This window comes from Herpailurus yagouaroundi, unplaced genomic scaffold (assembly GCF_014898765.1).
Source record: "Herpailurus yagouaroundi ecotype Mexico unplaced genomic scaffold, PumYag 139, whole genome shotgun sequence".
NCBI classification, from domain to species: Eukaryota; Metazoa; Chordata; class Mammalia; order Carnivora; family Felidae; genus Herpailurus; species Herpailurus yagouaroundi.
Genome location: NW_024412394.1, coordinates 31,756,821 through 31,771,097, shown reverse-complemented (window position 1 = coordinate 31,771,097; position 14,277 = coordinate 31,756,821). Strand labels below are relative to the sequence as shown.

The 14,277-nt window shown below is 33.6% G+C and overlaps 1 protein-coding gene across 1 annotated transcript in view; it reads right to left on the bottom strand.

The window, feature by feature from the left end:
- The window catches only part of COL19A1 (collagen type XIX alpha 1 chain), a 350,833-nt gene that overhangs the window by 263,653 nt on the left and 72,903 nt on the right, over window positions 1-14,277 (bottom strand). Inside the window, exon 10 of the mRNA XM_040473872.1 lies at window positions 7,544-7,597. Within this exon, the coding sequence (XP_040329806.1) occupies window positions 7,544-7,597 (54 nt within the window). The remainder of the gene's footprint in view (window positions 1-7,543; window positions 7,598-14,277) is intronic.

Sequence of the window (14,277 nt, the reverse complement as noted above, 5' to 3'; positions counted from 1 at the left end):
GGTGGGTGTGCAGGGCAGATAAGGATCTCCAGACAGTCCAGGTATGGGAATTTTAAAAGCTTATTTCAAATATAATTTTGAAATTGAAAACCAAACAAAATAAAATCATGTTGTCTTCATAATACTTATTTTGGAAGGTAAAGTTAAACAAAATACTTTCATTTGGTGAAAAAACATATGATGAAGATTTTATTTTGGTGGATACAATTTTCTTAGGGTGGGAGAGTCAGAATCTCTCTGGCTGGGTAGACTTTAAAAGAGGTCCATGGATGTAAAGAGAAAGAACACAGCCCTCCCTGCAGCAGAATTTAGGAAACTCTCTCTACAGTTCCCTCTCCAGGCTGTAGGCAAATGAAGTTAAGATCTAATTCAGAACTGTCTGTGCAAAGGAAATGTATATACTTGAGGAGCTATCAAGATGAGATGATACGGTGAAGGTTTAAGAGCTATGAACGCATATGGGTAAGATTTAAATTCTGGCCCACTACCTGTTAGCTATGAAACTTTGGGGAAGTTTTTATACTTTCTTAGTTTCTTAATCTGTGAAATACAGATGATAATGAATCTTACCTCAGAGATTCTGTGAGAAATGAATAAAACAATGCAAAGAAGTCCCTTGACAGTGTTTAGCACATAATAATTAAGTAAATGGCTATTATTATTATTATTGTAAAAGGATATGCTCATACGTATTTCAGTTAAATAGAAAATTAATTGGTTTGCTAACATGAAAATTTAATTTGCTTTTAGAGGTCAAAATTATCTAAAATATGTGTGACTTTCAACATTTTTCACTAAATGTATTTTGAATAAATAATATAAATTCCCTCAAATGAGTTCTACTTTAGTTTCAAAGTAAGCCTAAACTTAGAATAATAGAATCATCAAACTATTTTCTTTTAAAATTATATCTATTTACCAAATAGAAATACTTTCCCCCTGCCCCCATTATCTGCAAGGAATACCTTCCAAGACCTAAAACCACAGATAGTATCAAACCCTATATATACTGTCTTTCCCTACACATACACATCTATGATAAAGTTTAATTTATAAATTAGGCACAGTAAGAGATTAACAAAATAACTGATAATAAAACAGAACAATTATAACAATATTCTTAATAAAAGTTATGTGGATATGATCTCTCTCTCTCTCTCTCAAAATATCCTGTTGTACTGTACTCACCCTTCTTGTTGTCATGATGTGAGACCATAAAATGCCTATGTGATGAGATGAAGTGAGGTGAATGACGTACTGTTAGGCTACTACTGACCTTCTAACCAGGACCATCTGTTCCAGATTGCAGTTGACCACTGATAAGCGGAGATTTCTATATTTATAGATCAGGCACTGAGCTGCCACTTTTATGAATAATCTCATTTAATCCTTAAGACAAAACTATAAGTAGATACAATATAATGCCTATTTTAAAAAAAGAGAAAACTTAGAAGAAACCAAGAGACATTCCCTAAAATTAAAAAGTGAGGATTGGAGCTGCAATTCAAACATAGGCCATCTAACTCTGGATAGTTAGTATCTGAATGGCACAACAGTGATGGCTATCATTTATTGCATACGTACTCTGTGGGAAAAAAAAGTTATTTTCATGAAAGTTTTCTTAGTAAAATAAACATTTTAGGAACAAATTATAAGTAATTAAGCAAACAGAAAATTGGTTTTAGCAGTTAGGTTCTGTATTTATTCAACTTTTACTATCACATTATTAGGATTAAGATGGCTAGAAAATAATTATTCCTATTTTTAAAAAGTATCCCCACTTCTCAGAAAACATATTTAACATATATATGTGAAATAGAGAATAAGGTAATTTTTTGTTTGAAATATTCAAATAGTTAATACAAGAATGCTTTGACTGGTATGTTTGAAGGTAATACTGTGGGCAAGATTTGCTCCCAGTATCCATATCTTCATCTCATTTTCCACCGCATACCATGATGAGTTGTGAGCACGTGTGTTCATATGTGGGTGCATGCATATATGTATGGATGCATGCATATGTGATCTTATGCATTAAGTGTTTTACTTGTCAATGGAAATTAGACCATCCAATTTACTCATTTTGACTGACAGTGGCTTCTGTCCAACCACGCTTCCCAGAAGCCACCAGTGACAAATAACTAATGATACTTGCTGTGCTGGCATAAATGTATAGGGGATAGTTATTTGTTTGCAGTGTGTTGGCTATACGGTTGTACATATAAGTTTAGAATGCCTAGTGCAAGTCTACATAAGGTGATGAGTATTGGAATCATAAAATAACCTAATTAAATGCTAAAGTTCTTCATTCTCCATGACTTGACATATCCCATAAATTGATTTCATAATATAGTGTTGTTTAGTGTACTATTTTTCTCCTGGGCCTCAGAAGAAACTAATAGTTTGTTCAAGGCTTTGACTTAAAAAATTTACTGCTATCACCTAGCCAAACTTCAAAGTGTAGGTCTGTTTTAGAATAATAGGATTTATATGCAAATCACTTAATTTATTATGGTATCACACTGGATGTAAGTATAAAGTGTAGCTAAAATACAAATTCTATTCTACACTGCTCAGAATATGCTTCACTTCATTAACATAAATCAGCTTTCTAGTTTAAATAGTAAACCTTAAAAAATTAAGAAAGTTTTACTTTGAGAATATTATACCAGAGATATATGTTCTATGGCACTTTGCATATGTTCTTGTTCCAAGTGAGAAAACTCATCTTTTTTTTTTTATTTTATCTTTTAACAGAACCCTTAAGCATTTCTACTTCTAAGAAAAAGAGCCTGAAAGAAGTACAAATGCTGAGAAGAAGAATCAAAGTTAAGCCTGGGGATGCTATATGAATAGTCTGGGAGATAAATATGAGTTACATTAAGCCAGATGTGGGAGATACAGTTCTGAGAATACATCATCATACTTTAAGAACTAATAAAATTTTCTTTGGAAATTTACTCAGAAAAATCAATCAAGTTATTTTCATCTTACAACAATGGAAGTATTTTTACCTCAAATATAAGTGCTCATCTTCACAACTATAACTTTAAAACTTTTAAATTTTAAAAATTAAGAAAAATTGACATATCCTTACTGGAGTCAATATTTAAAACTTATTAGCCATGCCATTAGATAACATAGTAGCTTGTTGTCATGTTTATACTGTACATATTCATTAGTTATTTTATTTTTAATTTTTTTAAAAAATTAATATTTATTTTTTTTTTTTTTGAGAGAAGGAGAGACAGAGCACAAGCAGGGCAAGGGCAGAGAGAGAGGGAGCCACAGAATCTGAAGCAGGCTCCAGGCTCTGAGCTGTCAGCACAGAGCCTGATGCGGGGCTCAAACTCATGAACCATGAGATCATGACCTGAGCCAAGGTCAGATGCTTAACTGACTGAGCCACCCAGGCGCCCCTCATTAGAGTTATCTTAAATAAATGGTAACCTGTGGATTATGGAAGTGAGAAAAACACTCTTCAGGTGACATTTCTTCACTTAAGAATGTTGCATCCCTTTAACAGGTGAATTAAGTGACAAGATAGAAGCAGACCTGGTACCACCAGTGACTCTGATCTTGAGGACAGGCTATGGTCAAAGAGTCGTGATTCTATGGATACTGGTATTAGTCACTGAGTAGAGTCTCTGAAGATTCATGAAACCAGGATCCAATAGCTAAGTGTAGTCTGATACCGTGTTTAACGCCATTGGAAGCTGCATGAATTCTGTCTGTGAGGCTCTAAGAGCAACTCAAATAAACTAGACCCAAAGAAAACTGCTTGTAGAAACAAAGAGTATTTGCTAGGACAATCTGCATTGGTTTTAGAACACCATTGATACAGCTTCCCTTTAATCACATTACTTTTTTTATTAAGTTTTTCATTTTAATTCCAATATGGTTAACATACAGTGTTATATTAGTTTCAGGTATAAACTATAGTGATTCAACAATTCTATATATAACTCACTGCTCATCATGATGTGTACTCTCCCTTCATCAATTTCTCTAATCCCACCACCATCTCCCCTCTTGTAACCATCTGTTTGTTCTCTATAGTTAAGAGTCCATTTTTTGTGTTGTCTCTTTTTTTCTTTGTTCATTTATTTTGCTTCTTAAATTGTGCATATGAGTGAAATCATATGGTATTCATCTTTCTCTGACTTCTTTTGCTTAGCTTTATATTCTCTAGATCTATCCATGTTGTTGCAAATGGCAAGATTCCATTCTTTATTATGGCTGACTAATGTTTTATATATATATATATATATATATATGTATATATATATACATATATATATATACAGACATATATGTATATACATATGACACTTCTTTATCCATTTTTCACATTAGCTTTTAAGTTCCCTGGAGACAGTGTCTTCACATAGACACTGAAGCTCACTGATTTTGTGAGACTGACTGCATCACCATTTCAACCAAATGGACTCCAAGGGCTGAGGCTTCCATTTCCCAGAATTACTAGGCTCAACCAGTTAATTAGTAGCTGGTATATGTCTTTATATTCATTGAAGTTTTACTTTCATTGTAGTACAGATCATCACATTAAATTCTTTCTATAAATTTGAGCTTCTAGGAAAATAAGCAAAATCTTTAGTTCTGAGTAGTGTTTGTCTCTGCAACACTACATCTTGCTCCAGTTCCTTCACTCTGCCAAAAATGTCCTCTCTTTTCTAAGAAATTATGTATTGCAGAGAATTGCTTAGCTTGCATATTTAACATTCCAGCCTGTTACTTTCTTACTGTCATGGCCCTTGATTGATATTATTTTGACTGATTTGAGCCTGTTCATTACTTTATCTAGTTCTTGTACTGAATTCAGTCTGTTGACAGCACCTTTTAGGAGCTGAGAGCCTCCTCCACAATCAGTAGCAATTTACACCTGGTTTTCACCAATAGGATCCAAGAGATGTCACTTTGGAATAATGAAATTAATGGTATTTTAAACAAATCTTAGTAAATTCTATTCTAAAGTATTCCAGGAGAATGTTATGCTGCTTCCCCATAATTTACTGTATAAAATTATATCAACTTTACTTCCCATTGTAAAGATGTCCAATGATCTATAATCTATTTTATAGTCCAAGTACTCCAGTGATTCTGCACTTGGCTTAAAAAAAGTTCCTATATTCAAAGTAATTCAAAAAATCTCAATGATCTGAAATCCAAAAAATCTGATTATTATTATGGTGGAATAAGTGTATAAAGCAAATTTTGACTAGGGGCAATCTCCTTAGGAGATAGGTGACTGAGTCGTATTCTGTAGAGGAAAAAGCATTTTGAAGGAATTAGACTTTTGAATAAATGTTTACTTTTGAAGAGTCTGCAATTAATGTCATCAGTAAGCTTAGTTAAAAAGAGAATCGGCAGTGGGGGTGCCTGGGTGGCTCAGTCAGTTAAGCGTTCAACTTCATCTTAGGTCATGATCTTTCAGGCCATGAGTTCAAGCCCCGTGTCGGGCTCTGTGCTGGCAGCTTGGAGCCTGGAGCCTGCTTCGGATTCTGCGTCTCCCATTCTCTCTGTCCCTCCCCTGTTTGCACCCTGTCACTCTATCTCTCTCTCAAAAAATAAATAAGCATTAAAACAAAATTTTTTAATAAAAAAAAAAAGAGGATAGCATCCCAAATAAATATTAGATCGTGGCAAGGTATCATTCCACAAAGATTTTACTGAGTCTAATATTTATACTACTACAGGAAGAGTAAGGAAAATTGCATATGGGGCTGAATAATTTCTAAAATGAAAAAGCAGCAGCAATGAAGCAGTCAGCTCTCAGACACATTTAAGAAGGACTCAAAAACTATCTGACAATTTCTGAACCTTCCCACCACTTCAGCTTCAGGTACTCCTGTGACAACTGTATGTTAATAACCACAGGGTCAAGGCCTTCTGGATAATGAGGCACAATGGACTCACTTGATAATTAGTGCAGCTAAAACAGCTACCTAAACCTATCCTAAACTTACTGTACTGAAGAAGAACATTTTCTTAGCATCAACATGTGACACTTTAATAATTAAGCAGTTTAAGTTATGTGTGTATATGCCTACACACACTCAGAAATCATGAAAAATAAGACAAACGAATTGCAGTTTAATTTACAAACATAACAATTTCAAAGTTTCTATAAAAACTGAACAAATATACAGAATGAATAAGTCACAGGAATAAAAGGCACAGCATGGGGGAATAATCAGTGGTACTGCAATAACGTTGTACGGTGACAGACGGTGGCTACACTTGCAGTGAGCACAGCATAACCTATAGAATTGTTCAATCACTATGTTGTACACCTGAAACTAATGTAACACTGCATGCCAATTATACTCAAATAAAAAATGTATAAAACAAAATTGAACTTAAATAAGATGCTGAATGGCCACACTAACCTCTTGTGAGTAAGTTCATCATGCAGAATTATCTTTACAGTACTAAAAAAGACAATGTGAAAAATCAACCATTTTAGGAGATAAATACTATATTTATAGCATTTTATTGATGGATCGACATATCTCTTGTATTTTTATTTATAACATCTCGTGTGGTACTATAGTTTTAGATGTTTAATTTATGTCTACAGTGAAATATGTATGAAAAGATACTATAGCATAACATAAAATAATGAAACTAAGAAGCTTTGGGGCTCTTGTAATAATGGGAAATGTTCCAGAGCAGGGGTCAGCAAGTTTTTTCTCCAAAGGACCAGATAGTAAATATTTTAGACTTTGTAGGCCATCTGATCTCTGCCACACTTACCTACCACTGCCACGTGGCATAAAAGCAGCCTAAGACAATATGAAAACAAATGAGTGTAGTTGTGTTCCACCACAACATTAATTACAAAATCATACACTGGGAGTTTTTGGCAGCCCGCTACAGGGCCATAGTTTGCTGACCTCTTAACAATCAGACTTATTCTGTATATTTTCTCTTCCTATCTGGTACAACTTTTTAAAACAGCCACACTATCAACAATAGCCAAAGTATGGAAAGAGCCCAAATGTCCACTGACTGGTGAATGGATAAAGATGTGGTACATAGATACAATAGTATATTACTCAGTGATCAAAAAGAATTAAATCTTGCCATTTGCAACAACATGGATGGAACTAGAGTGTGTTATGCTAACTGAAATCAGTCAGAGAAAGAGAAATACTATATGATTTCACTCATATGTGGAATTTAAGAAACAAAACAGATGAACACAAGGGAAGGGAAGCAAAAATAAGACAAAAACAGAGAGGGAGACAAAGCATAAGTGACTCTTAAATATAGAGAACTAACTGAGGGTTGCTGGTGGGTGTAGGGGGGGGGGACGGGCTAAATGGGTGATGGGCATTAAGGAGGGCACTCATTGGGAGGAGCACTAGGTGTTATATATCAGTGATGAATCACTAAATTCTATTCTTGAAATCATTATTACACTATATGTTAATTAACTTGGATTTAAATTAAAAAATATAATAACAATTAAAAAAAATAAAACAGGCACAAAACTTAAACAAATTGCAAATCCACATACCTTTTCCCCAGGAATTCCAGGAGCACCAAATTCACCTTTAATACCACCTGAACCCTAAAATAAAGAAATGCTCATTAGGTTTTTTTAAAGGTATGTTAATTTTAAAGGTATATTAATTGCTAATGTAAAGAGAATCTACCATTGCACAGATAAGTTGCTTTTCCTTGCACCAAAGTTTGTTCCCTGAGTTCATTCCTCATATTGTCTACAAGTCATTAAACTATACTTTTGACAATAAATTATCAAAATGTTAGAAAGTAATAAATATCAAAGGGCTAGTAAAAACTAAAACTAGACATTCTCTACACAAATACATATAATTCAACTTTGTCATTTCTTTTATACTTATAAAGATTAGGAATGATTCTATTGCTTTCATCTTAACTAATTCTTCATGCTTTCAATTCAAATAAGTCACGAAATTTTAAATGTTTTATTTATCTATTTTTGAGGGAGAGAGAGCGTGGGCATGGGAGGGGCAGAGAGAGAGGGAGACAGAGAATCCCAAGCAGGCTCTTGTGCTGTCAGCGCAGAGCCCGACATGGGCTCAAACTCATGAACCATGAGATCATGACCTGAGCCAAAATCAAGAGTTGGCTGCTTAACTGACTGAGCTACCCAGCCACCCTAGTCGTGAAAGATTAGACTCGAAGGTACCCATATATGTTTCATTAATGTGCCTGATCTTCCATTATATCCTCTGGGAAAAATCTCACAGCTGGGCCAATCCAATTGTTAGCTTCCCTGCTCTTCCATCTAAACTGGAAAAAATAATCTCAATGAAGCTGATATGTTACCTATATCTGCCTTAATGGCTCTACCACAAATTCAGTCTAATAAATATGTTTGAAATGGTGAAAAATAATATAAACTTTTTGGATGAGTTTCTCTATCACCAATGTGTGGTAGAAATTAAGAAATACATCGGAATTTCATGAACAAATAACACAATGTTATACTGATATAGTATGTTAATTTCAGATTTTAGGCACACAGGCAAATTTTAACTTCAAGTTTCTAGACATTAGATGAGATTATATCAGGTTGGATAAAACTGATATGAAAATAGATACAAAAATTGATACAAAATAAAATAAATCAAATATATTCAATATTAGATTAGAAAGGTTAAAGAAATATTATTTATTTCTTATATTGACATAGAAAGTCAAAGGTCGATATTAAATCCCACCTCTGAGAGGTTGCTACTAAGCAATTTTTTTCTTTCAAAAAATTGTGAACATATTTTGAGACAATTATTTTTTATTGGTGTGGTGTGGCTATAGTATGAGCATATGAATAAAGTCAGATTGAAAAAAATACATATTTTTTTCCCGAATAGAAAGGAATCAGTACCAAAGTTTCTGACTATAGAGTCAAGTAAGTTAACTTGTACCATTTTAAACTGTTTTGATTTCCTCTAGAAGTATGTCAGCAAGGTAATCATTTAATAAAGCCTATACTTTTTGGGAAATTAACTCAATATGTGGAAGATAATAATTCAAAAATAAACTGGAAAATTATTCCTCAAATAGAACTCAGATCATACTCTCCCTTAGGTTCAGGGACATTGAAATTGAGCTGCTATTTTATAAAACTCTGAGGGCATTTCAACTTTGAAGTGGGTGAGGGTATTAGCCAGAGTTTTAAATTTTTTTTTTCAACGTTTATTTATTTTTGGGACAGAGAGAGACAGAGCATGAACGGGGGAGGGGCAGAGAGAGAGGGAGACACAGAATCGGAAACAGGCTCCAGGCTCTGAGCCATCAGCCCAGAGCCCGACGCGGGGCTCGAACTCACGGACCGCGAGATCGTGACCTGGCTGAAGTTGGACACTCAACCGACTGCGCCACCCAGGCGCCCCTAGCCAGAGTTTTAAAGAACTGAGAAAGTAATGTGGTTGCTACATAATTAGGTTGCTAACTACATTTGCTAAGAAAAAGGGAATTAAAAAATTCAGAACATTATAATAATCGAGTTTGAATGAAAGAAAAGTAGTAATTGTTATTTCAAATAATGAAACCTAGAGTTTACTCTTGAAGAGATGACACAATTTGATTAGGTGCCCTGATACAGAATACTGATCACATCTAAGTGTTCAAATACAAGCAGCAGTTGAATTTCAAACCATCTTACTCCATGAGAGAGGGTCATCATTTTTATAAAAAGAAAAAACAAGGCAGTAAATCATATTAATGAAGAATGGATGAGAATATAGGCAAGTAAAGGTAAACATTAAATTAACATTTTTTTCCAAATATTTCTGATTCTTCATTACTAATTGGCAGTATGAAGCTAAAACTAATCAGGTCACTAACTTGTGTTTTAAAAGAAAAAGTGTAGTAGAACAAACAATAGTGAAAAATGTAACTGTCCTTTATGATTTAGCATATCTAGTTCTTTCTCTGTAAACTGACTCTTTGCGCTTGGCAAAGTACCCTAGGCAATTGGGGCACCTGAATTTATAGGTTCTAGGAAGAGCTGACTTGATGATTTAGACTTTCAGGTGTGATGCTCATTTATTCATTCAACTCCTATTAGGTGCTTTTCTATGTATGTTGCTCACAAAACTTCTATTCTAGTGGAGGAAATAAATAGAGACATAATTTTAACAAGTCAAGTGACACTAAAAATGCTAAGAAAGAAGATAGAGGTGGAATGAAGGGATGCTTTTTATATAAAGATATCAGAAGAGGCTTTTTATTTTAAAGTGATTTCTGAGCAAGAACCTAAATGGTTTGAAGGAGAGAGCTAGATGGATATCTAAAGAAACCCCAGGTATATGTAACCTGATGTAAAGGCCCTGGAGCAGGAGTGAACAGGGGAAACGGTAGGAGACAATATAGGGAGTGGAGAGGTAGGGATAGGGAGAGCTCTACACATTATGCAAAGCCTTGTAGCCAAGGCAAGAGCTTCAGTGTTCACCTTGAGGGAGAAAGGAAGCCACGGGTGGATTTTGACCCAGGTAGGAAAGGATTTCCTGACAGGATTATTCATTGTGAAATAATATTGGGAACAGAAGACACAGATTTGAATGAAATACTTATATCATTAAGTGATCTTTTTAAGAAATGAACTATCAATAAATTATTAATATTTACTACAAGTACCACACAATAACTATCTGAGATTTTTATATACTAAAATATTTAATCAATTGCAAATTCTACGGGATTATTTTACAAATGAAGATTATTTTGTTTTTGGTCAAGTCACATAAGAAACTGAACTCAAAAGGATTATCTCCATCTCTCCTTCAACATGTGAAGATTATACTGTGGATAGAAAAGCAGAAGAAACATATTTTTTCAGTTCCTATTATGTGACAGTTTCTATCACTCAATATTTTATATACATTTTATTGTATTCCTTCTTCACAATAAAGCATTGACTAGGTATTATTAAGTATCATTTTTAAAGTAAGTAAGAGGGGGACAGGATTCACTCTCAAGTGGTTCAGGTTCCAAAGAGGTAAGCCTTCTGATATACTGTCCTAAATATCCTTTGTCAGTCTTAAAACCAAAAAGAAAACCTTGAGAACATCTAGTTCCCTTAGTAACACTGCACTTCTGATCATTTCACAAAATTAACTATTCAATATGCCTTAGAGCAAATGACTTTCAATCTTCAAGCTCTGCAGGCATTATTTTGTGCACCTAGTCTAATAATGAAAATTACATACCAGACTTAAACACAGAGGAAAGTCATCTTTATTTATTTCACATTAAAGTTGCAGGATCACACAGTATAAGAACAGGAACAGACTCATCATCAACTCCTTAAAATGAAATAATACATTTATGTTTATTACGAGTGCCAGGAAAGTGGAACACATTCATGGCCACAGTCATCTGAAGTCATAATTACATAGCAAGTACTATGCTGGTTTAATCAAATGCTGGTGCTTGTACTGAAAAAATAAAGGAAGTATACCAATCAATTATTTGTCTTGTTTTGTAAATCATCAATTTATTTTATCCCAGCTGTTTTTACCTTGCTACTAAAATCACCTGCAATTATGAGTTCCATGTAATCTGGACACTAAAACCAATGTTAGTATTTTAAAAACATACCTTAAGTGGGAAGTTACATAACACATTGTAACCCTAAGATACATTTCTTGTATATTGTATATATTTGGAATAAAATAAATTTGCTAATTATCATTTTTACTAATTCCTTCCTAGTTCTTTTCTACTGGTTTTCTTTCCTACAGAGGGAGGAAAGACTCCTTAAACAAATCAACACTAGATTATAAACTCAGTGAGAGTAAGTCTATGCTTTCTCACTACTGCTATAGCTCCAGAACTTAGTATACTTTTTGTTATAATAATAGGAACTCAAAAAATAGTTGCTGATAAATTAACGAATAAAAGAAAAATGAATATTTACATATTAGAGGAGACATCTATTTATGACTAAAGAGTAAGGAGAAAGAATGAGTCTTTAAAAGATATATGCTCTAACAAGAGAGACTCAGCACTTAATCTTTTAAAAAAATCATTTAAAGGTGACTTAATGATTTTATTAATATTTATGTAATATTTTTTAACAGGGGCAAGGATATTTTTAAAGTATTTTATCCTTTCTAAAACTGACATGTGAAATTTCTTCCTATGCCAGTAATCTTAAATTGATAGAATTGGTAAGTCAAAGAATAAGAAAGTCAAGTTAAAAAATGGTAATGTGCATCACATCACAATCAACCAACAAGTAAGCCATATATGCATTTTCAAAGTACTTTGTGTCAACCTTACAATGTAGATAGAACTGATAGATTATACACCCTCCTTTACAGATGAGGGAAATGAAACATGAAGAGACTGGGTGGCTTGGCCAAGCTCACACTGCTAACCTAAGAAGAGTGGGAATAATTCAGATCTCTCTACTCTATGAGTCCTCTTAATTATGTTACCTTGAGCACACCATTCTACCCATGCATGGTTTTCTCAGTTGCAAAATGAGGATAAAAATATTGGGTTGCCTTTCTTTATGAAGTTAAAAGGATTAAAATGAGTATTACAAGTGGAAGTACCATGATCAAAGAACACAAATAATACTGAAGAGCTTTAAAATATAGAGCAACCTTCAAAATGCAAACTGATTAAGAGAAGGACACTGGATTTGACAGGTCTAAGGGTTCAGATCCCAGCTTGACCACGTGGCCTTGGTCAATAATTTAACCTCCTTAAACTTCAGTTTTGCCTTCTATAAAATAGTAATACCAACACTTAACATGAAGAGTTTTAAGGATCAAAAAGAAAAGATATGTAAATCACTCTTCTCAGTGTCTGGCACATAGTAAGTATTCAATAAATAATAGCTATTGCTATAATGATTTATATGTTCAGTTTGATTGATGTAGTCCTTAGAACTAGATATTGTTTAGTGGCATTCAGCAAAGTTACCCCAAGTAATTTGATTTAAAGGGCAAAACTATATGCTCCATCCTACTTCAAAATTCCCTTTTGAACAGCTACTAAGGTTCCTAAAGTTGCCATGCAAGCCACAATGGGCAGAACTTACTTTAGGAGTCAAATGCCTATGATTGTCTTTGTTGAAGTTTGCTGTGAAAGTCTGAAGGATCAGTCATTGCTCAGACATCAGTCTCCTACCCTTTAAAATAAGGAGCCCACTTAGATTATTTTGTTAATTTAGAACCATGGACTTCCAAGTTACGGCATGAATGGAATTTAAATCTGTTTCACCTTGGAAAGATAACAAAAACATAATCAACTCCTAAGCCTAGCACAAATTAATTTATTTAGGTATCTAACAAAAGACATGATATTAAAAAGTGGAAAAGAGAACACTTAAGTTTTGATACAGCAGGGATGGGAAAGGCAGATCTCTAAACACGGGATACTGCTTAGAATTAGTTCAACAAAGATGAGCTGTTTAAGAAAAGGGTAGGAAGCTAAGGAAGAATCTTAAGTGGGACTCCTCAGCAGACAAGAGAAACAAGTCACGAGAAAAGTAAATTATAAATGAATATCCCTGATAAACATAGATGCAAGTATCCTCAACAAAATATTAACAAAATGAACTCAACAATAAAGTGAAAGCATTATACACCAGGATCAGAACATTCCATGCAAAAGTAACAAAATACACATTCTTTTCAAGTGCACATGGAACACTTTTCAAGACAGATCAAACATTAGGCCACAAAAACAAATCTTAAATTTAAGAAACTGAAATCATTTCAAGCATCTCTTGTAACCATAGAGGTGTGCAACTAGAAATTAATTAAATGAAAAAGAAACTGAAAAATTCACAAATATGTGGATATTAAACAGCATGCTACTGAGTAATCAATGGATCAAAGAAAAAATAAAAAGAGATAAAAAATATCTTGAGACAAATGAAAATGTAAATATAGCATACCAAAATTTCTGAGATACAGCAAAGGCAATTCCAGGAGGGAAGTTCATTGTGATAAATGCCTACCACAAGCAACACAAAAAGTCTCAAATAAGCAACTTAACTTTACACCTCAAGGAACTAGGAAAAAAAAACAATCAAAGCCCAAAGTTAGTAGAAGGAAGTAAATAACAAAGAGTACAGCAGAAATAAATGAAATAGAGACTAAAAAGATAATAGAGACTAATGAAACTAAAAGCTCGTTCTTTGAAAGAGAAACAAAATTGACAACCCTTAAGTATATTCATCAAATAGATAAATACACAATAAATACACAAAGGACACAAATAAAATCAGAATTGAAAAAGAAG